The 22,515-nt window shown below is 39.1% G+C and overlaps 1 protein-coding gene across 1 annotated transcript in view; it reads left to right on the plus strand.

The window, feature by feature from the left end:
• The window catches only part of LOC136861303 (uncharacterized), a 116,008-nt gene that overhangs the window by 18,141 nt on the left and 75,352 nt on the right, over positions 1–22,515 (plus strand). The window contains exon 3 of the mRNA XM_067138813.2: positions 1,275–1,394. Coding sequence (XP_066994914.2) covers positions 1,275–1,394 — 120 coding nt within the window. The remainder of the gene's footprint in view (positions 1–1,274; positions 1,395–22,515) is intronic.

Raw genomic sequence — 22,515 nt, forward strand, 5'->3', positions numbered from 1 at the left:
TGAAACCAAGCTGTGCATTTGGGAGACATTGGTTTTCAAACCCCACCGTCAGCTGTTCTGATAATGGTTTTGTGTGGTTTCCCTTTTTTACTTCCAGGCAAATGCCGGGCAGTTGCTGTTTATAGGCCACAGCCAGTTCCTTCCACCTCCTTATCCAATTTCATTCACCATCATTATTTTATCTTCATTAGCTCCTCAACTGTGGTTGGCATCAGGAGGGTTATCTGGCTGTGGAACGTGCCATATAATTTCATCTCATCTCATCCCCAACCCCACATGAGGAAACAAAGTGGGTAGACATACTGTACATACGAGGGCCGTTCAATATATAAAGCAACACATTTTATTTCTCGGCCGCTTTAGGTTTTTAAAAATTGGAATTTTGTTTCGTACATCTTTGAATATTGCTGCATCGTCTCGTAAAGTTTCATTAATTTCTGATAGGTGGCAGCACTATACCTAGCCTTCAAAATAGCTTCTGTAATAGAGGTGCATACCAAACAGAGATAAGTTATTGAGTCTCTTCTGGCAGAAAACCAGGGCATCACTGATATTCATAGGCTCGTGCAGAATGTTTATGGACAAGAGCACGGTGAGTCGGGCGAGGCGTGTTTCATCATCACAGCAAGGTCGAGCAAACCTCTCTAATCTGGACTGTTCTTCCTCATCCACCCTACAGCCTGGATTTCTCGCCTTCTGACTTCCATCTGTTTGGCCCAAGAAAGGCTGCACTACGTGGATGATGGGGAAGTTGGATGCAGCATGACGTTGGCTCTGACATCAACCAGTCGAGTGGTACCATGCAGGCATACAGGCCGTCACATTACAGTGACGTAAAGCCATAGCATTGAACGGATTTTATGTTGAAAAATAGGGTATTGTAGTAAAAGGATTGGGGAATAATGTGCTGTATTTGAATCGTCAATAAAACCAACCTGCTTTAAAAAAAAAAAAAAAGGTGCCACCTTATATATTGAACTCCCTTCGTACATAGAACAGAGATTGATTTTTTTTAATATTATGTATTCTATCAAAAAATGGTTGTGCTGCAGAGGAATGTGCTTATTTCTTGAACAGTTCATCTAAAAACAATTATGGGTTTACTGTGAAAAGCCATTATAGCCAAATCTTTATTAATCCAAACTTTAGTTGATATGTGAAGTTTAGCAGATATATTTAAGCTCTTCCTCACTGTTTGTTTATATTAAGTAGTTTTAGAATAAGTCTACCCAGATGCGTCTCATGGAACACATTCTTTCAATTTTGTTATTTAGACTGGTGCTCTAATCAACAAAGCTGTGAATGTTCGAAGTCCGGTTCAGTGTATGGATCAAAACTGGGGAACCATTTTTATAGGTACCAAAACTGGAAAAGTTGCAAGATTTTCAACAAAGGTAAGTTATTTCAAGTGTTCTCGTTTACTATTCATAGAACCCAAATCACTGTAGTTCTTGTGAACTTTGCTAACCCTTAATGATTTCCTGAACCTGGGTACCTTGTGGCCTGCATATCAAATATCTCTCTGAGAACACCTCACAGATCATTCTAAGAAAAAGTCAGTTTTGTTCCGGACAACTCGGCCTTTGAACAAGGGCTTGGAATCAAAACTAAGTAGCTCGGACAGATAAAAGTAACTCTTCACTAGTCCAGGGCCCGGATGTTGATGACGTATCATCTTTGTACTGAGTGGTCTGGTGCAGTGCTCCAATAAATAAATAAATTAATTAATTAATTAATTAATTAAACTCTGTTCAAGACACCCTGATACTAATACTGTATATCCTTTTTATTTTTTGCAGTTTTTTAATTTAAGGATATTTTCTTTGATTTTGGGGAATTTGTTTGGTCATATTTTGAAGTTGTCTATTTAGGTCATTTTGTCACGTTATATTATTTTATGGAATTACGTCTGAACTAGTAGCTAATATATATCGTCGCCGTAAGACCTATCTGTGTCGGTGCGACGTAAAGCCCCTAGCAAAAAAAGTAGCTAATATAAATGATTAAATAAACCATTTCAACACGTTATTACTTTGCTAATAGAGTAACTGGTAGTGAAAATGGTTTTGAAGCTGGAGTTTAGATGCCTACACAAGTACAAGCCTACACTTGCCTTCTTTTTTTCTTTCTTTCTTTCTTTCTGGAAACATGTTATTTGGGGACTGGAATGTCTGGAATGTTAATTGGAGTTACCAGCAATTCTCTGACACCTACAGCTGTAAAAGTTTTGGTGAGTGGGGAAGGTGTGGATTTTTTCATAAATAGTATTGCCTCAGTTTACATTGCCATCATGGCCATTAAGGTCACCACCAATAAAAAGATGAGGAATGACTTATTATTGGTGATGACCTTAATGGCCATGATGGCAATGTAAACAAAGGAGTGGAAAGAGCCCTAGGAAGGCACGAGTGGGGCACAGAAATGTAGCTAGTGAAGATATTTTCGACTTGGTTATGGCTTTTGATATGGCAGTTGTCAACGCCTTCTTTGAGAAAAAGTTAAACCATCGGATCACTTCGCAAGCAGAAGAAATGCCTCTAAAGTTGATTACCTGCTGTGTAGGAGGAGATCTGAGGGAGATAAAGCAGTGCAAGGTCTTCCCTGGAGAGGCTATAGCAACACATCGGCTGATTGCCTGCCATGCTGAAATCAAAGTATCAAAGTAAGACCTAATATTGGGATGCCTAAAATGAAATGGTGGGGATTGCAAGAAAACAACTGTTGTAATAGCTTCTTGAATGAAGTTCAACCATTATCATTTCTACCCTAGAGCAAGGGCAAAAAAATTACAGCTGGGAAGAGGCTGCAGATGGAATCATGGAAGCTGGGAAGAACGTGCTTGGAAGATCGTTGGCTGAGGTGAAAGCAAACAAAGAGACCTTCCTGGTGGTAGCAATCTTTTTTTTTTTTTTTAGGTGTGTATTATAAATTAGAAAGACAATAACTCTCATCATCTTAATGTTCATTTTAAAATGCTCAGTGTTCTAAATCTACCCATGTAATGTACGTAACGTAGAGGTGCTAACTATTATGGACTGCCCATAATTATTGCACATTTCAGCTCACTGTTAAGAGAAATTGTTATAGAGAAGTGAAATGATCACAGAAAAGAATTTACAAAGAATGGAATGTGTCATTGGTGCGTGCTTGTTGCTATGCGCACTAGTTGCCCACCATATGCATTTGAATGACACATTTGCTAAAGAAACTGGGAACTTATTCCTGAGTTTCTGAACTCTAATCCATATGTTTCTGTTACGAGCATGCTTAGAAACTGGCATGCTCACTCACACCAATTTCAAGAATAAGGTACCTGATAAACACAGTTGTTAGTTTGAAGAGTGATTGACTGACGGTTTGCTGTGAGCAGTGTAGTCATTTTCATTGGTTGTAGTGGCTGTGTATGATGGGATTACTGATAACTGCTTCACAGATTGGCACTTTATGATAAGGTTTTTGCTTGTTTGACTTATGATACATTTATTTCACGTTCTTTATGCCCTTGTAAGTGTTCATGCAAAACGTGTTTCAAGATGATGATTCCAGAGGATGATAAACATACTTGAGCGTCACTTTTATATACCTTGTCCCACTGAATTTAATGCAGGGAAAACGGGAATATCCCAGGAGAAATACAGGGAAAACAGACTTAGATTACTTGTATTAAAAATTAAAAAGACAGATACAACAAAAGAGCAATATCTTACAAGGCAAAACTTAGACACTACAGCTCAGTGGTAAAGCCAGAGGGTCTCTATGCTTCAGAGAGCCTGACAATGAATAAAAAAGGTGAGCTTCAAGATCTCGAAAAAGAGGAGAGGAAAATCTTAAGGAAAATTTTAGGACCACAGAAAAATGCTGGTGGGGAGTGGAGGAATAGAAAAAATGATGACCTCTATAAATACACCGAAAAACTCACTGTCACCATGCGAAAGCGAAGGCTAAAATTCTATGGGCATCTAGAAAGAATGGATGAGAAACGGCTAACTAAGAAAATATTCAAGTACATCACTGGGTAAAAGCTTCGTCGAAGTGGGTGGCAGAGGTAAAAAGAGATGCAATAGAAAGTGGACTTACAGTGGATATGGTTCACAACAGAAAAGAATTTAGAAGTCGAGTGGACAGCATCAAAACATTCCAGGAGAAACCACCAAAATGTAGACCCAAACTGGTCATATCTGAGAAAGAAAGGAAGATCAGAAGTGAAAGAATTAAGAGGTTCTGGGAGGAGTAGGAGGAGAAGAAGAAGAAGAGAAAGCCTTAAGTTCAATGCGGTCCATAGGCGGCCAAATTCGGAAACAAGAAGAACTCTCATCATCTTAATGTTCATTTTAAAATGCTATCACTGCTCTATGGTCACCCCCAAAGGCTTCCTCAGGCATAGCTGTAATATCCATAAGATCTTTCAGATGTTCTGTTTTCTAGTAATAAAATAAATCACCGTTTACGTTCTTCTGTCTCCCTATCTTCTGGCTATTTTTCTTCCTGAACCATGTGTTTCCTATTTTTCTCTTCCCACCTGTGCATTCAGATTTCCCATTATAATTACTTCCTTTTCTTCTTTGTATTTTTCCACTTCTGCAAGGAATTGTTCTGAATTCTCTTCTTTATTTTCACTGTGTGGAGCATTTGTTCTGGGTGGTTTCCAACAAAAGAGTAGCGGTACAAAAAAGTTGCAAAGTTTGGGCTGGGAAGATTTTAGGAGAAAGGGGACGAGTTGCTCGAATAAGTGGTATATTACAAACCATTATTCTCGTCATTAACTGTATTGAAAATAGCTAATCACAAAGTTTACACAAGGAGTAATTTTAATACCACCTATTCAATACAGTTTATTCCACTATTGTGTGGTCAAAAATAATACACATAGAAATTACCACAATTTTAAAGGTACATGTTTCGCCCACTATTTATTGGGCATCATCAGCCTCATTCAATCTTAAAACACACACTGGTCTGAGGAATCTTAACAATTTACATAAAACGTATTGATGAACACTTACAGGTGTTGATACTGTGGTTGCATAATTATTACAGACAAAAAAATATTTAATAAAATAGATACATATACTAAAATCTCTTTGAAAAATTAAAACGTTTATCTAAAAGTAATTGGTTCACATTGTTTTTTTAAAAATGAACTGAAATGGATCTTTTTGATAAAAAGCTTGAACAATGTGTATCACGCCTGGGGAACAGATTATCAAAACCAAGGCTTCACAGGATAAGAATGATACAGTTAAAAGATACAGTATTTGGTGAAGTTGAAGCTCAATATTTAAAATTAGGATGAAAATACGTAGTCGAATTGGAGGCAGTATAGATAAAGACATCTTGGAATGTTGGATAAAAATCGTAGTATGTCGAGAAGCGCTAAAAAACATTGAAGAATTTTATTACAAGTAATGAAAATCGTTTTTCTGTATTGAAAGAATCTTAATTTATAATAATATAAGAAATTTATTTTAACTCAACCTATTCAATACACTACAAGATGTTAAGATATTAGTTAAGCCAGCCTTTTCTGCAAGAACATCTTTCTATATTTTTGCTTCAAACACCAGATGGTGCCCTGATCCAGCAGTTGGAGATGGCTTGTACTGTTCGCGGGAAGAAACGCTACACATACATTTTCTCAAATAAGATGTATCAGTTGGGTGTGCAGCACATCGGTCAGTAAACAATATGATTTTCCTCTGCCACACTCCCATTCTGGCATCAAGTAATTGCAAGAAGTTCTCAAAAATCGATGACAACATCCAAGCAGTTATTAAGTTCTCTGCCAAGTCCTTCTCAGGCCAATTGTGACTGGTACACCGCACACGTAATGTGGTCGGGAACAGTAATTTAAATTCCTTATAGCAAGAGTTACAAACATACTAAAGAGTGGCATAAATGCACTATCCAGGTTTCTTTGGTGTGTGCCGGGTTGAGTGGCTGACCCCAACTTGGCAGGTTCGATACTGGCTCAGTTGTGTGGTATTTGAAGGTGCTCAAATACGTCAACCTCGTATCAGTAGATTTACTGGCACATAAAAGATCTCGTGCAGGACAAGATTCCGGTACCTTGGCGTCTCAAGAAAGCGTCAGAAGTAGTTAGTGGGGCGTAAAAGCAATGACATTATTATCTTTTGTGAGTATTTAACAACTCCCACGCTGGTATCTTCATTTTGTCGTGATGTGGGAGCTTGTGTGCCTAAGTGATCCTGAAGGCTATGCGGGCGGGAGCGTAAGCTCCTGGCAGGGTCTCCCAACGTCAAAGGTGATTGGTCAGGCTAAGACGGATACCCTGGTCCTCCAGGTTGGGGGTTCTTCATGGGGCTAACAACTCCATATTGGAAAAATAAATTGTTACGAAACTCAAAGACAACAATAACCGGACTGATGATAATGGTAAACAACCCGTGCAAGGAAATGGAAGATGAAAATGGAAATATGATATGTATATGTGGAGGAGAATTTATGGGAATAAGAAGGTGGAGGAAGCGTGCTAAAGTTTGTGAAGATTGGGCTACAATTGTCAGAGAGGCCAAGGCCCTGCATGGGTTATAGCGCCGAAGAGTAAGTAAATAAGTGTATTTAATAAGACGTGGACTGGGACTTTGTAACATTGTCATAATAATCAGAGAAACTTGCTAGAGAGGGACATTTTAACCACTTATGACTGTAATGCAAAATTTAAGCAGAAGAGATCCTACCACCAGAATATACTGTTACAGTTGGTTTCTTGTGGCAGAGAAGAATTGCAGTTTGAACCTTCTATTGTTTTTATTTTTTATAAACTGCACATGGTTTCACTTGAATGGTCAGGCAAATGCACAAAGTCTTGTGAAAACATGGAACTCCTTTCCACATCCCCAGAATTGATCTTCAATGCGTCATTAGTGCTACAAGATGTATAGAGTTGGATTTTGTTTCAACAGACCGAAGATTTTGACTGTTACGTTGAGTTGATCCTGAACCAGTATTTTCCACTACTGACTGAAGTTGAAAGGACATTTGTGTACTCCCAGTAATGTGGAGCTTCAGCTTATACAGCATGATCATGTACTTCAGTACAGAAAACGTTTGGGGGATGAACAATTAACACATACTTATGGCCAGACCATATTCTTGTCTAATGCCTTGTGACTTTTACTTGCAGGGTATTTTAAAGGACAAAGTATATAAAGGTATTTTTTTTCTGTCAAAATGTCCAAATTAGCTTGCCTTGCAAAGAAAATATCAAATGAACACCCCTAACTGTGTTTTGTTTGCACCTTTCTTTGTATCTTTTCTCAATGCAAGCACCTTTTTGTATCTTTTATTATTAATATTTTTTTGCTTCTTTGTCACATTTTATTCCTAAAGAAATAAAACAAGGAAAACCGAATGTTACTATAAAGGCCAGGAAATGGAGAAGGTTTCATCTGTAAAGCTTGGTTCTCAATTCACCACAAGGATCATACTGCACTATACTGCGCTATTCGGGAGCTTAAGTGCGAACCTAATAAGTGATTTGAACTGTTACCTTGTCACCCACCGTCAGCTGCTTATCTGCCGGCCTTGTTAGTATTACGTAGGCAACGGTTCAGAAAACACTTTGATTGTGTGTGGTGTCTACCATTTTCTTGTGTTGCCAGTATCAGTATCAAATGTGCCGAAACAGAAAGTGAACACCGGGAAAATATGTACTGTAATATTGCTGAACAGTTTAGTGCAGATGGTATTCAGAGCGACGGGTCTGTTCTGAGGTACGTTTGCAATATATCAATAACAACTGATGAAAAACGCCAGTGTAATTGTGTTATGCAGCATATAGCTAGCAAAAAACACGTGAAGAATAAGGAACCACGTACAGTAAAGGTGAAGTGCGACAATTAATTGGTGAGGCAATGGTTTCTTCAAATTCAAGAAATAATTATTTATTTGACCGAAACAGCAAAGACATTTGTTGCATGTGGTATTCCTCTTTCCAAGCTTCACAACCCTATTATGAAAACTTAGTTGCAGAAATATACTGAGAAGTCTGTTTCAGATCAGAGCACCTTACAAAAATCATGTCCTCAGCCTTTCCATGAAGAAAAATTACAACTGATCAGACAAGTAATAGCTGAAAATCCAGTACAGTATATTTTTTTTACTGAATGAAACCAGTGATAGGCAAACCAGGTATGTTCTAAATAGTTTAGTAGCACCCCTGAATGGACACAAGTGAAACCCATGCTGTTGGAAATGTACTTTCTGAATTAATCAAACAATGCCAGTGTGATGCTAAGTTTCAATGATGCATGTGTCGTATAATGGCCTGAAGGAATACAATATGATATCAATCAATCAATACTGATCTGCATTTAGGGCAGTCGCCCAGGTGGCAGATTCCCTATCTGTTGCTTTCCTAGCCTTTTCCGAAATGATTTCAAAGAAATTGGAAATTTATTGAACATCTCCCTTGGTAAGTTATTCCAATCCCTAACTCCCCTTCCTATAAATGAATATTTGCCCCAGTTTGTCCTCTTGAATTCCAACTTTATCTTCATATCGTGATCTTTCCTACTTTTATAAACGCCATTCAAACCTATTCGTCTACTAATGTCATTCCACGCCATCTCTCCGCTGACAGCTCGGAACATACCACTTAGTTGAGCAGCTCTTCTTCTTTCTCTCAGTTCTTCCCAACCCAAACATTGCAACATTTTTGTAACGCTACTCTTTTGTCGGAAATCACCCAGAACAAATCGAGCTGCTTTTCTTTGGATTTTTTCCAGTTCTTGAATCAGGTAATCCTGGTGAGGGTCCCATACACTGGAACCATACTCTAGTTGGGGTCTTACCAGAGACTTATATGCACTCTCCTTTACATCCTTACTACAACCCCTAAACACCCTCATAACCATGTGTAGAGATCGGTACCCTTTATTTACAATCCCATTTATGTGATTACCCCAGTGAAGATCTTTCCTTATATTAACACCTAGATACTTACAATGATCCCCAAAAGGAACTTTCACCCCATCAACGCAGTAATTAAAACTGAGAGGACGTTTCCTATTTGTGAAACTCACAACCTGACTTTTAGCCCCGTTTATCAACATACCATTGCCTGCTGTCCATCTCACAACATTTTCGAGGTCACGTTGCAGTTGCTCACAATCTTGTAACTTATTTATCATCTATAGAGAATAACATCATCCGCAAAAAGCCTTACCTCCGATTCCACTCCTTTACTCATATCATTTATATATATAAGAAAACATAAAGGTCCGATAACACTGCCCTCAGGAACTCCCCTCTCAACTATTACAGGGTCAGACAAAGCTTCACCTACGCTAACTCTCTGAGATCTATTTTCTAGAAATATAGCAACCCATTCAGTCACTCTTTTGTCTAGTCCAATTGCACTCATTTTTGCCAGTAGTCTCCCATGATCCACCCTATCAAATGCTTTAGACATGTCAATCGCGATACAGTCCATTTGACCTCCAGAATCCAAGATATCTGCTATATCTTGCTGGAATCCTACAAGTTGAGCTTCAGTGGAATAACCTTTCCTAAAACCGAATTGCCTTCTATCGAACCAGTTATTAATTTCACAAACATGTCTAATATAATCAGAAAGAATGCCTTCCCAAAGCTTACATACAATGCATGTCAAACTTACTGGCCTGTAATTTTCAGCTTTATGTCTATCACCCTTTCCTTTATACACAGGGGCTACTATAGCAACTCTCCATTCATCTGGTATAGCTCCTTCGACCAAACAATAATCAAATAAGTACTTCAGATATGGTACTACATTCCAACCCATTGTCTTTAGTATATCCCCAGAAATCTGATCAATTCCAGCCGCTTTTCTAGTTTTCAACTTTTGTATCTTATTGTAAATGTCATTGTTATCATATGTAAATTTTATTACTTCTTTGGCCTTAGTCTCTTCCTCTATCTCGACATTATCCTTGTAACCAACAATCTTTACATACTGCTGACTGAATACTTCTGCCTTTTGAAGATCCTCACATACACACTGCCCTTGTTCATTAATTATTCCTGGAATGTCCTTCTTGGAACCTGTTTCTGCCTTAAAATACCTATACATACCCTTCCATTTTTCACTAAAATTTGTATGAATGCCAATTATGCTTGCCATCATGTTATCCTTAGCTGCCTTCTTTGCTAGATTCAATTTTCTAGTAAGTTCCTTCAATTTCTCCTTACTTCCACAGCCATTTCTAACTCTATTTCTTTCCAGTCTGCACCTCCTTAGTCTCTTTATTTCTCTATTATAATAAGGTGGGTCTTTACCATTCCTTACCACCCTTAAAGGTACAAACCTGTTTTCGCATTCCTCAACAATTTCTTTAAACCCATCCCAGAGTTTGTTTACATTTTTATTTACCGTTTTCCACCGATCATAGTTACTTTTTAGAAACTGCCTCATGCCTGCTTTATCAGCCATATGGTACTGCCTAACAGTCCTACTTTTAAGACCTTCCTTTCTATCGCATTTATTTTTAACTACCACAAACACAGCCTCATGATCACTAATACCATCTATTACTTCAGTTTCCCTATAGAGCTCATCTGGTTTTATCAGCACGACATCCAGGATATTTTTCCCTCTGGTTGGTTCCATCACTTTCTGAATCAGCTGTCCTTCCCATATTAACTTATTTGCCATTTGTTGGTCATGCTTCCTGTCGTTCGCATTTCCTTCCCAATTTACATCTGGCAAATTCAGATCTCCCGCTACAATCACATTTCTTTCCATGTCGTTTCCCACATAGCTGACTATCCTATCAAATAATTCCGAATCCGCATCAGTGCTACCCTTTCCCGATCTGTACACTCCAAATATATCAAGTTGCCTATTATCTTTAGAAATGAGCCTTACACCTAGAATTTCATGTGTCTCATCTTTAACTTTTTCGTAGCTTACAAATTCTTCTTTCACCAGAATGAAAACTCCCCCTCCCACCTTTCCTATCCTATCTCTACGATACACACTCCAGTGCCGTGAGAAAATTTCTGCATCCATTATATCATTTCTCAGCCATGATTCAACTCCTATTACAATATCTGGTAAATATATATCTATTAAATTACTTAATTCTATTCCTTTCTTTACAATACTTCTACAGTTCAGCACTAACAATTTTATGTCATCCCTACTTGATTTCCAGTTCCCTGTTCCCTTATCACCGCTCCCTAGGCCATCCCGTTTCCCTGAAAATACCTCCCTATTACCCTTCCAAACAAATTTCCTAACTTATACGTACCACTGCGGTTTAAATGAAGGCCATCCGAGCGCAGATCCCTATCTCCTACCCACCCATTAGGATCTAGAAATTTCACTCCCAGTTTCCCACATACCCACTCCATAGTCTCATTTAAATCCCCAATCACCCTCCAGTCAGTATCCCTCCTACACAGTATTCCACTAATAACAATCTCCGCTTTCTTAAACTTCACCCGTGCTGCATTTACCAGATCCCACACATCTCCAACTATGTTGGTATTTATATCAGCTTGCCTTACGTTGTTGGTACCAACGTGAAACACTACCACCTTCTCCTTCCCCTCCTCCCTCTCTTCTACTTTCTTCAACATCTGCCTCAACCTAATTCCTGGATAACATTCTACCCTGGTTCCCTTTCCTCCACACACTTTCCCCACGTGTCTAACGATGGAATCCCCCATGACCAGAGCCTCAACCCTACCCACCTCATTTGATCCCCTCCCCTCCTGGTCAGCCCTATCTTTCCTGATAGCTGAAGAAGCTACTTCCTCCTCCCTTTTCTCCTTCCCATGACCCTGTTCCACCTGTCTTTTCCTATCCTCTACTCTACATTTCCCTTTCCTACCTTTTCCCTTCCTCCTACTTCCACGCATCTCAGCAACAGTTCCCTGTCCCTCATCTTCCCTCTGTTGTTCTACCTGGAGTGACTCGTACCGATTTCGCACAGACACCTGTCCTGAATTCTGATCCTGAATAGAGCCCTTGGCCTGCAATCTCCTTCCCCTTAGAACATTAGACCACCTGTCTTCTACAACTCCTCCCTTTCTTTCCCCTCCCTCTTGTACACCTACTGTAACCTGATAGAGTATGGCTAGTACTTACGGACCAAGCATCTTGCATGTTAATCTGAAACCTTTGTACTGTAATCTAAAGCACATGACCTCGTTGTGCATGCATTGTATCGAGTTTATGAAGCACTAAGAGATGATTATTCATATACAAATGCATTAAGAAGTTGCCAATAAAAGGCTTGTGCTTGGATACAAACGTATGTTGAAATTACAGGATTTTCATTTTTCAATCTCCCCAATTCTTACTTGATGGGATACTTGGGTAAAGGTTGCAGTATTTATTTATAACCATTTTAAGGCCATATACGATTTCTTTGTTTATAGCAAATGAGTTTTCATCGTAAAAAAAAAAAGCAAAGAACTAGCAGGTAAACAGAAGTTGCAAGAAGAACTTTTTTACTTTTCATGCTTACTCTTTCCTGGCCATCTTTGTGTCCATAACGGACACTCCTGAGTATTACTCGGTAGGCTCTTTTGATCCTCCGAGAGCATTTTCTTCGGTTTGATGTCTGCACACTGGAATGCTGTTTCTCTTCAAAGTCTTTTTGGCTTTTCTCCACCACAGTGCTCTAGGATGTCCTCTCCGTGATTCCTCAATGTCAGGAGCTTTCTGTATGTGATGATCTTATCTCTATGTACCAGCGTAACTGCCGCTCCTCCAGTTTCTTACTGATAGGGGTAGTATTAAATGATCCTCGCAAGTGCTCATTGCGCATTCGGTCAGACAGTGACACCCACTGACCATCACAGCATCCGCATCTCCATGACATGCGTTTGTTGATCGTGCTTCTTCTGCCTTGCTCAGCATTCAGAGCTGTAAATGAGGGTAAGTCTGATGACAGTTTTATATATCTTGCCTTTCAGCTTTATAGGCATTTGCCTGTTGCACAAGACACCCGTCAGCAAACTCCATTTCGTCCATCCAAGATTGATGCGGTGCTTCGTGTTATCATCGATCATGGTATCGGTAGCAATAACCAAATCCAGGTGCTTGAATTTATCCATCATTACCAGTGCTCACCCGTTAGGAAGACTGTGTTAGGTGGACCTTGAACTTCTAGCTTGGGGAAGTTACGAAACATATACCGTATTTACCCTGTCGTAGGTACGACATCGTAATTGGTGTAAAACCTTCAATTATTATGTTTAATATATTTTAATTATAGTTTATTTAATGCTAAATTATCTTTTATTAAGTGTTAAACATGACTAGTATATGCTTCCTCTGTAAATATGTAGTATAAAATTGTATAACCTCATATACGTATTCTGTATAACCTAAAAATCTATAGAGTCGAAAGCGGTAGAAAATTCCATAATGTTCGTATGTTAGACTTATTGTACTATAATTGGTGTATATGAAGGGTTCTGGAAACTTACTGTAAGGTTTTATTATCCAGATACATGTGGAGACATTACGCATGTGGTAGATATTTCCATGTGTGTTATTAAATAGGAAAAGAACATTCGAGTACCCATTCGACTAGCTGGTCGATCGGTGTTTCGAGTGTGTTTCATTAGAGTGTTGTAAGAACTCCTCCAGAAGTCAATCATTCTAGATGGTTGATCGAGGAGTATAAATATCGAGCTGTCAGTCAGTGAAGGCAGTTCTCAGTTCTAAGTTCGCAGATCTTGGTTCTTGGGACTCAGGCAAGTGATGGACTGGGAGTGACTGTAGGGCTCCGAGGTGGAGTGAGATCATTGGACTCAAGTGAGTGAGGCGGGGAATTCAAGAGAGAGTATGTTATAGTGCGCACGTCAGTGTTGTTGATATCTGTACTTGTCAGAATCGACTTCAGGGTACTCCGCTATTGAGTGTTGTATATAGTGTCATTTGCTACTGTGTATAGTTGTGTGTTGTGACGTACAGGGTAAATAAAGTAGTTTAGACAAGGAAGTGAACGTGTTCTCGTGTGATATTTATTTACGTCAAATAAAATCGCAACGTAGAACGATAACCCGAATAATCTCCGCCGTCGAATAATGCCCGCACCCTCATTTTAGGAAGGCTCATTTTGAAAACAAATGAAATGAACTAAAATTCCTTCCATCGAAAGAGTAACGTAGGCATAAACAAACATTTCGTATCACTCCCCGAGGTCCACGTGGTCTTTACGCAAATATGAACATGTAAATTTACAGATATAGCTGCTTTGCCTGAGATGATAAAAATACATTATCACTGATATGAAATATATTTTCCAGGAAAATGAGCAGGTAGGCCTACTTACGTGACAGGTATTTCATTAATCTGAACTTGCAATAGGCTCGATTCCCTGTAGATGGGAAGATTTGTTGTCTCTTGCATCACTAGAATCCTCTCCTAAATTACTTACAAATTCGTCACACACCACGTCTCCTTGTACTTGGCAGTGGATAGTTTTTTTTCGTGCAATGTAAACATTGGAAACAGATACGCTGGCGCATTCCGATGTTCGTCTGAAACATTTTTCACACGTGGTCTCTTTTTACCATCTTACTAATAAACGGTGTATAACTTTTGTATAAGGTTTAAATACACCGTTTATGTGAAATTCATTACTAATAAACTGTGTATAAACCTCCTGTGTATACATCTGTTATAGTTATTCATTGAATTGCTTATACAGACCAGGACCCTTGTATAAGCGTTGTATAGCAACGTGTAGCGGGAAAAAAAACGAGTGAGCAGTTTATTTTCGTGGTATTTACTGTCTGCAGTAATATAATCGTGGTGAAATATTCGACTTGTCCATTCAACATTGAAGGAATGGACGATAACGTTGATGATCTTCGCGATATTTTAAACATAGAAGACATACACCATTTAGGGGTTATGGAGGCTAGATATCTTTGTAAAGTAAAACACTTTTAAAGAGACGGAATGACAATGAATAACTATAAAAGAAATGATGGTTGGGCGAATTTTTGTGTAATAATGTGTTGCTGCTTAATAGACTTTTGAAATTACGAGTTTATTATACATTATCTGCCTCTACAAAGTTCTTTCTCAGATTTGAGTATAAAAAGGGGCATATTCCTTGACATAAAAAATTGTATAACTTTAAAACTGTATGTAATATGATTTCCATACTTTGTAGTTGAATACGCAGATATATGATGTATAAATGCCGAATAGAAACTTTTTTGATCAAACCTTGCTTTTAGTTACAAAACAGTTTTTCCTTTCTCCTGAAAAATAAGGATTTTGGAATATGTACCCTTTTCAACACACCGATTCAATTACTATTGCTTATGTTTTCCATACTATCCCAGTTAACTGTTCTTGATCTTTTCTTAAGCTTTTCCATTTCTTTCGTGGCGTTCATTACACAAGCATGCTGAAGAAATGTTGATATCAATATAAGCCAGTTTCCAGCTGTTTCGCTTTGTGTTGCCACTGCCTTTTTGATATGCTGTGCTACTGCGCAACTTTCCGGAAAGTTTTACTCGTAGATAACAAGCAGAAGAGATCATAAAGGCAGTGAACGTGCGAAATACGTTAGTGAACTGCAGGAAGAGATTTCTATGACTTCGAATGTGTGTATACGTGCTGTATAGTAATACAAAGTGTATACCACATTTATTAGTAAGAAAAATATACAACGCGTATACAGGGTTTATTCACTGTATAACTATACAAGTGTTAAACAACTGTATAAGGACTTTTTATCAGTACGACTATTACTGGACAGTAACACGACCGGTGGTGGATAATTCTTTTCGTTCAATGTAAACTCTTGAAATAGACACACCAGCAAAATCTGATGTTAGTTTTGCAATACAGTAAAACTTCGTTAATTTGAAGTCTTTGTAATACAGAAATCGGACTTCCAATTACGTTATTTCGAATTAACAGCCATCTTGAAATTCAGAAATGCCAACCCTCGCCAGTTTTCGCGATTCTTCTTTTCCGCATATTGCCTGCTACGTGATATTGTGGCATTCCTTAAAACGCTGAATACAAAAGAATTACGATTTCACTCTATTGTCAACTATGAAACACACTATAGACACACCGAGGTGAGTGAAAGTGCAGAAAGCTACCCCTGAACGTTCCGGAAGACGCGTTCTGTCGTGACATGGAGAAATTTTGAATTGAAATTACTCTGTAAAATACAGTACTATTGTTAAAAAATGTAAAGTCAGTTTAGAATTAAAAGTCTGAATTGTTTTCTGTTTAAGTATGACATATGAGAACAGTTTTTTTCCATCTACGGTTGCACAAAGCATAACTGTACACTCAGCATCGAAAACTAGGTGAGCCAGGAGCGTGTTGGCAACCTTGACGCAAATAAAATCTGCACCCCAATTCCGTGCCTCAAATTTTTTAAAAAAATATGCGGGGATTATTTGCGTAAATACAGTACTCTGTCTTTTTAGAACTAATTCTCCAATGCTACCCTCCAAAGTTCTAAGACTGCCACGACCTCTTCATGTGATTCACCAACTAGTATGATGTTGTCCACGTATAAAAGAGTCCATGGTTGTTCGGGCATAGCTGCTCTGTCAGATAATTAATGACAATGTTGAACAGAATTGGGCTCATGGTTGACCCTTGATGTACGTCAACTTCAACAGGAAAACTTAGAGACACCTGAACTAGATTTCACATTCGTAGAGGGACGGACGTATATGTCCTGGATCATTCTCACATACTCCACAGGAATGTTTTGATATTGTAATGCAGCCGTGACAATCTCCCTTGGCACACAGTCAAACGCTTTCTGCAGATTGATGAACACCATGTGGTGATCCATGTAAAGTGCACAGTGTTTCGCTATCAATATCCAGGGAGCCTGAATTTCATCACTAGTTGACACTCCACGTGCCAACCCATATTGATTTCGATGAATGTTTACAATAACACTTTCCCAAATTTTCAGGGTATATGAAGTGAATTTAAGGCCTCTATAGTTCTCACATTTTCTGACATCTCCCTTCTGCATGTAGATAGGCGTAAGGAAGCTTTCGTGGAATTACTCCGGCATGGAAGCACCAGCAAGGATCTTATTAAATATCTTTGTAAGCCAGTCAGTTCCTTCACTTCCCAGAGCTTTTCACAACTCAGCTGGTATGTCATCAGGTCCCACTGCTTTGCCATTTTTCATTTTGGGCACAGTTGTCCTAACTTCACCTGCAGTGAATATAGGCACAGGATCCTACACAGGGTGTTGATGAGCTGCCATATCCCTTGGGAATTCTTTGTTTAGTAAATCTGTGAAATATTCCTGCCAGTGGTTCTTGATTTTGTTGTCTCTTGTAAGAAGTTTGCCCTTTTTGTCATGAATGTATTTGGTGGCAATGATGTCTCTGGATTGTTTTTCATGTTGAGCAGCTATCTTATAGATTTGTTTCATGCCCTCCGGAGTTTCTAGGCCTGCATAGAATCCTTGCATAGCCTCTTGTTTAGCTTTAGCCACAATCTGTTTTGCTGATTTCTTAGCCAACTTGTATCTCATCCTTATCTACTACCCCTCTAGGCTGTTCTTGGACTTCCACCACTCCTTCAAAGTTGTTTTATTCTTCTTTAGTGCCTTCTAGACTTCTCTCTTCCACCACCATGTTTCTTCTTTGATTTTCAGTCTCCCTTTTGAGACTCCCAGATTTTGCATTGCTGTCCGAGTACAGTGATTCGGAAGTTGTTCCCACTGATAGTCTGCACTAGTGATGTCTTCCATATCCTGGGCAATGTAGACCTTGATGTCATCAATGAACATCTGAGATGTTTCCATCTCTTTCAGCTTAAATCATTTGGTCATCTATACTGGCAAGCTTGCTTTGAGATGCAAAGGACGTCTCAGCTTTAACTCGCCGGCAAGAAGCCTGTGCTGCAATGTGAGAGGTTCTCCTGGTATAACTTTGCAGTCAACGAATTGTTTCAGCAGGTCAGAGCTGCAAAGGACATAGTCAATCTGCGTACCAACAGTTCTGTCCTGGACTTGAAACTTATAGGTGATAAGTTATTCATCCCTCTTTTAGAAGAAAGTGTTGACTATTGCCAGATTATATTCCTATAACAGCTGAAGTATCATCTCTCCTGGTTCGAAAGCCAAAACCCCCATGACGTCTAGGAAAGTCATTGGCAGTCTGTCCAACATGGCCATTGAGGTCACTCAAAGTGATTGTATACTCGTCTGGTGGCAGCTGTTGCAACAAATGCTTATAGTTCTCCCAAAATTCTTGCTTGGTCATCTTATCACATCCAACTTGAGACGCATAAGCAGAAATTATGTTCTTGCAAACGTCATCCATTGCAAGTTTCACTGCCATTAGACAGTCACTTATCCGTTTGACTGAAGTTAATCTTATGGTGAAGTATTAGGAGAGAATTATGCCGACTCCATTTTGCAAGTTATTTTCTCCATTATACAGGAGTTTACATCCACGACCGATATTTCTGGCTTTAGTTCCTCTCCACTTAGTCTCCTGTACAGCTAAGATGTCCAGTCTGCATCTTTCCATAACTTCCACCAACTCTGATGTCTTGCCAGTAATTGTACCAATATTCCATGTATCACTTCTCATCTCTGGTAACGCTCTCACTACCTTGCCGCTTTTAGGGACAGGAGTCATGGTTTTTACCTGACTTTTGCGCGAAAGTGACTTATACTGAGCCTCACTTTTGCAGGAAGGCGACCTATCATGGGATTCACTTTTGCTGGGAGGTGATCTATCCATTATAACTCTTCCGATGTGACGTACTGTCATGATCAGTTGTGGTTTGGCAAAGTTTTACAGCCAGTTGCCGCCTGACAAGAGCCAGATTGATCTCGCTCGCTGAGACCTAGATGCTGCCGTTGACTCTACTCTTTCCTGACAACTGCCATTACAAAATTGGAGAAGCGGTGTGCTCAGTAAGAATTAACAGTGGGCTGTTATGATGGATTTGAAGGAATCGCTGGAGGGTACTGCAAAGCCAATACTAGAACAGAGCTTAGCCAAAAACCCTGACATTGAGGATGTTGCAACAAACAGGGATTTAAATTATCAACTACGAGGGCTGTAAATAAAGCAGTGGCAACGTAGTCTAGACACTCACAGGAGATCAGGAATGCGCAAATAGGATATGGGAGCGGTCAGGCGGCACTATTGTCGATGTGTAGTGTGCATTTGACAGGCATCCAGTTGGGAGTGTTATTTTCACCACTCTAAAGCATGTTTTCGAAAGGTGATCAGTGTTTGTGGATTAAAATCGAGGTTGCCCGTGGCAAAAATGTACAGTATAATGTTACTGAACATTACGTGAAGCCTGTTTCGAGAATGAATTACCGTATAGGACAGTTGTCAGGCAAAGTGGGGTGCGGGCAGTATATCACGGCCCAATCAGGCAAAAGATCGCCTAGACTTCTTCACGCACAGTGCTCTCTAACACATATGTTTTACTAACGCATTTGATCCACGACTCCTTCATGTTTTTTAGAACTATCGACACGCAGTGCTGATCCTTAAAATTATACTGTGCATCTTAAACTGAAACTGTAAAATACGTATTTAATTTTAGACTTCTTCTTAGCATTGAAAATTCAACAAACAGTGCTCCATAGTGTGTTACAGTACTTCGTTAACCGCATCTAACGGTTTCATCTTAACTTCACATTTTTTACCTGTGCTTCTTATTTGTGATTGACTAAACTTCAACGCACAGTGGTCCCTAAAGATTTTAGTGCTTCACTAACAGCAACTAACAGAATTATTTTAACTTTGCATTTTATTTTTCTGTGCATTGTTTTACACTTACTTGTGATCGGCTGATGATGACCAAGAATACTGGTCGAAACCAGTACCAATTTTAATTAAATAGGAATATAAACTTAATTTCTTATTTTAATAGTATTGAAAGATCGTCTGGCGATGGTGCTGAGAACTACTCAGTCGCCCGGGGAGTTTGCCGCGCTTACTTTGCTCTCCGAACTGCTGTGTTGCCGAGTAGCCTTGCAGTGTGCGTGTGTGTATTACAAAGAGCTTGCTTGACGAGTTTGTTTTAGGATAATTCTTGTTTTATGAGTAATTCTTGCCACGTCTTTTACTGCATTCTTCGATTAGCGTGTTCGTGGCATGTGATGTGATATGATGTTAGTTTGTTTCTATTTGCATTGCTTTATGTTGTTGTATGTAATAACTGCACTGTATATCTTACAGTGGTGAAGAGGAAGGAGATAAGGAGCCAGGATAGAAAAATGATCAGCAATGTTCATGAATATTTTCAAAAGGAAGCAGAAAATAATGGCCCTTTAGTGAGTGTGTATAAAGTGCAGCAGAGAGTGTTGAATTCTTGTCAAGTTAGTACGCGAACTGTTCAGTGTATAGTAAAGAAAGGTAAAGACAGTACCCAGTCATTTAGTTCCATCTCATTTCAATCACCTTACAAATGAATCAAATGGAACTGTATAACAAAGGCAATTAACAGATTCCATAACGATGTAATAAGAAGAATTCTTCTCAGTTATTACGTAAAGGGTGAATACCAGACACTGAACAAATGTATTGTGTAACTGTACTTTTGTACAAATTATTTTTCGGTCTGTTGTCAATGCACATTTTATATGCATTGTTAATTAACTTGTATCATACTACATCGAAGATATAATACAATATTTAAAAAATTTAAAAAATTAAAAAATAAATAAAAATAATAAAACTTATCCACAGGCCATAATCAAACTATAGCATATGAAGCTCTGTATTTCAAAGTTATGTGGATTTAAATACAACTTCAACATGTGCTCAGGCGCTCCTGGCAACGTAATAGTGGCCTTTGTCTCCTTCCCTTAACGGCCTCTCACGTCGTGCTGGATTGGTCGGTCCCGTGCTCCCCGCTTACCCTTACAGCATGTAGGCTGCCTGCCATCAGAGCAGAAAAGACCTTTAACATGAGGAAAATTGCCTGCTGTTGGGTTTCACATCAACTCACCGATGTGCAGAAATAGCACCTGTATGCACTGGCTGGCATCTACCTGGACAGATACCACAATGAAGGAGACTTATATTTGCAGTGTATTTTCGCCATTGATGATACATGGGCACAAGTCTATAAGCCTGAATTAAAGTGTCTGTCAGTGAATGGCATCACCGAGGTTCACCACCTTCACAGAAATTTCGACAAGAACCCAGTCGGGTGGCTTATTATGATTGTGGCATACGACTACAAGGGTGTTATTCTTACACATGCTGTGCCTGACGGATGAACCATCAACAGTGACTGCTGTTGCAGAGTTTTGGAGCGACATCTGCACCTGACTATGCGGCACAAACATCCACATTTATTGCTAGATGATCGCCCTATCGTGTTGCATGACAGCGTACATTGTCATGTTGCAAACATTATCAAACTCTTATTGTAACTGTGGCATTGGGAAGTCTTGGAACACCCTCTGTATCACGAGACATGAATCCTTGTGACTTTGACTTGCTTTCGAAGTTGAAGGAACCCCTCCAAGGTCGCTGATTTCCTGACGTGGCATTTGTACTCCGTGCATTAGGGCGCTCCGTCACTGTCATCAACTGAGAACGCCTTGCCAACGGTCTTCAACAGCTTCCCGACATTTGTTAAGGTAATATAGACTTTGCAGGTGACTGCATTGAAGTAATGTAATGCAGTTGTACTTGTTAGTTCATTAAATATTGCCACTACTTTATTTACAGTCTTCGTACAAACAGAATATGCACTACATGTGTCTGTTGACGTTGAACGGTTTTTTTCTACATATAGGTATTTACTTAGTGACCAGAGCTGCAACCGCACTAAAAATAACATTGAAATGGTAAATGTTATCTGTTTTATAGTTTTCTGAATATGTGTTTTTAATAACGTTGTGTTCATGATATAATGACAATGAATTTTATTGTCTTATATCTTTCTTCTTCTTTTACAACGACTTTTCGCACACCTGTGGGGTTGCGGGTGTAAACTGTGTCGCACATGTGGATTTGGCCTTGTTTTACGACCGGATGCTCTTCCTGACGCCAACCCTATATGGAGGGATGTAATTACTAATGCATATTTCTGTGGTGGTTGGTAGTGTAGTGTGCTGTCTGAATATGAAGAGGGAAGTGTTGAGACAAACACAAACACACAGTCCCTGGGCCAAAAGAATTATACAAAGGCGATTAAAATCCCCGACCTGGCCGGGAATAGAACCCGGGACCCTCTGGACCGAAGGCCTCAACACTGACCATTCAGCCAATGAGTTGGAATTTTATGTCCTTATATATGATGTAACATTGGTTTTGGTGATGTTTGTATGAATATTTATATTTAAAACTAGCAATTACCCGCGGCTTCGCTCGCGTGGATTTCGTAATTTGATCAAAGTAATCGTTCCTCGCCATTGTACTAAGACATTATTTGAAAATTCCTGAAGTATAAAAACTGGCCCAAAAATTGAATTTCATTTACCCCAGAAATTCTTTGTAAACCATATTTGTGGTATTACCTTTTGGGACTGAGACGACCATGCGACGTAGAAC

This window comes from Anabrus simplex, chromosome 1 (assembly GCF_040414725.1).
Source record: "Anabrus simplex isolate iqAnaSimp1 chromosome 1, ASM4041472v1, whole genome shotgun sequence".
NCBI classification, from domain to species: Eukaryota; Metazoa; Arthropoda; class Insecta; order Orthoptera; family Tettigoniidae; genus Anabrus; species Anabrus simplex.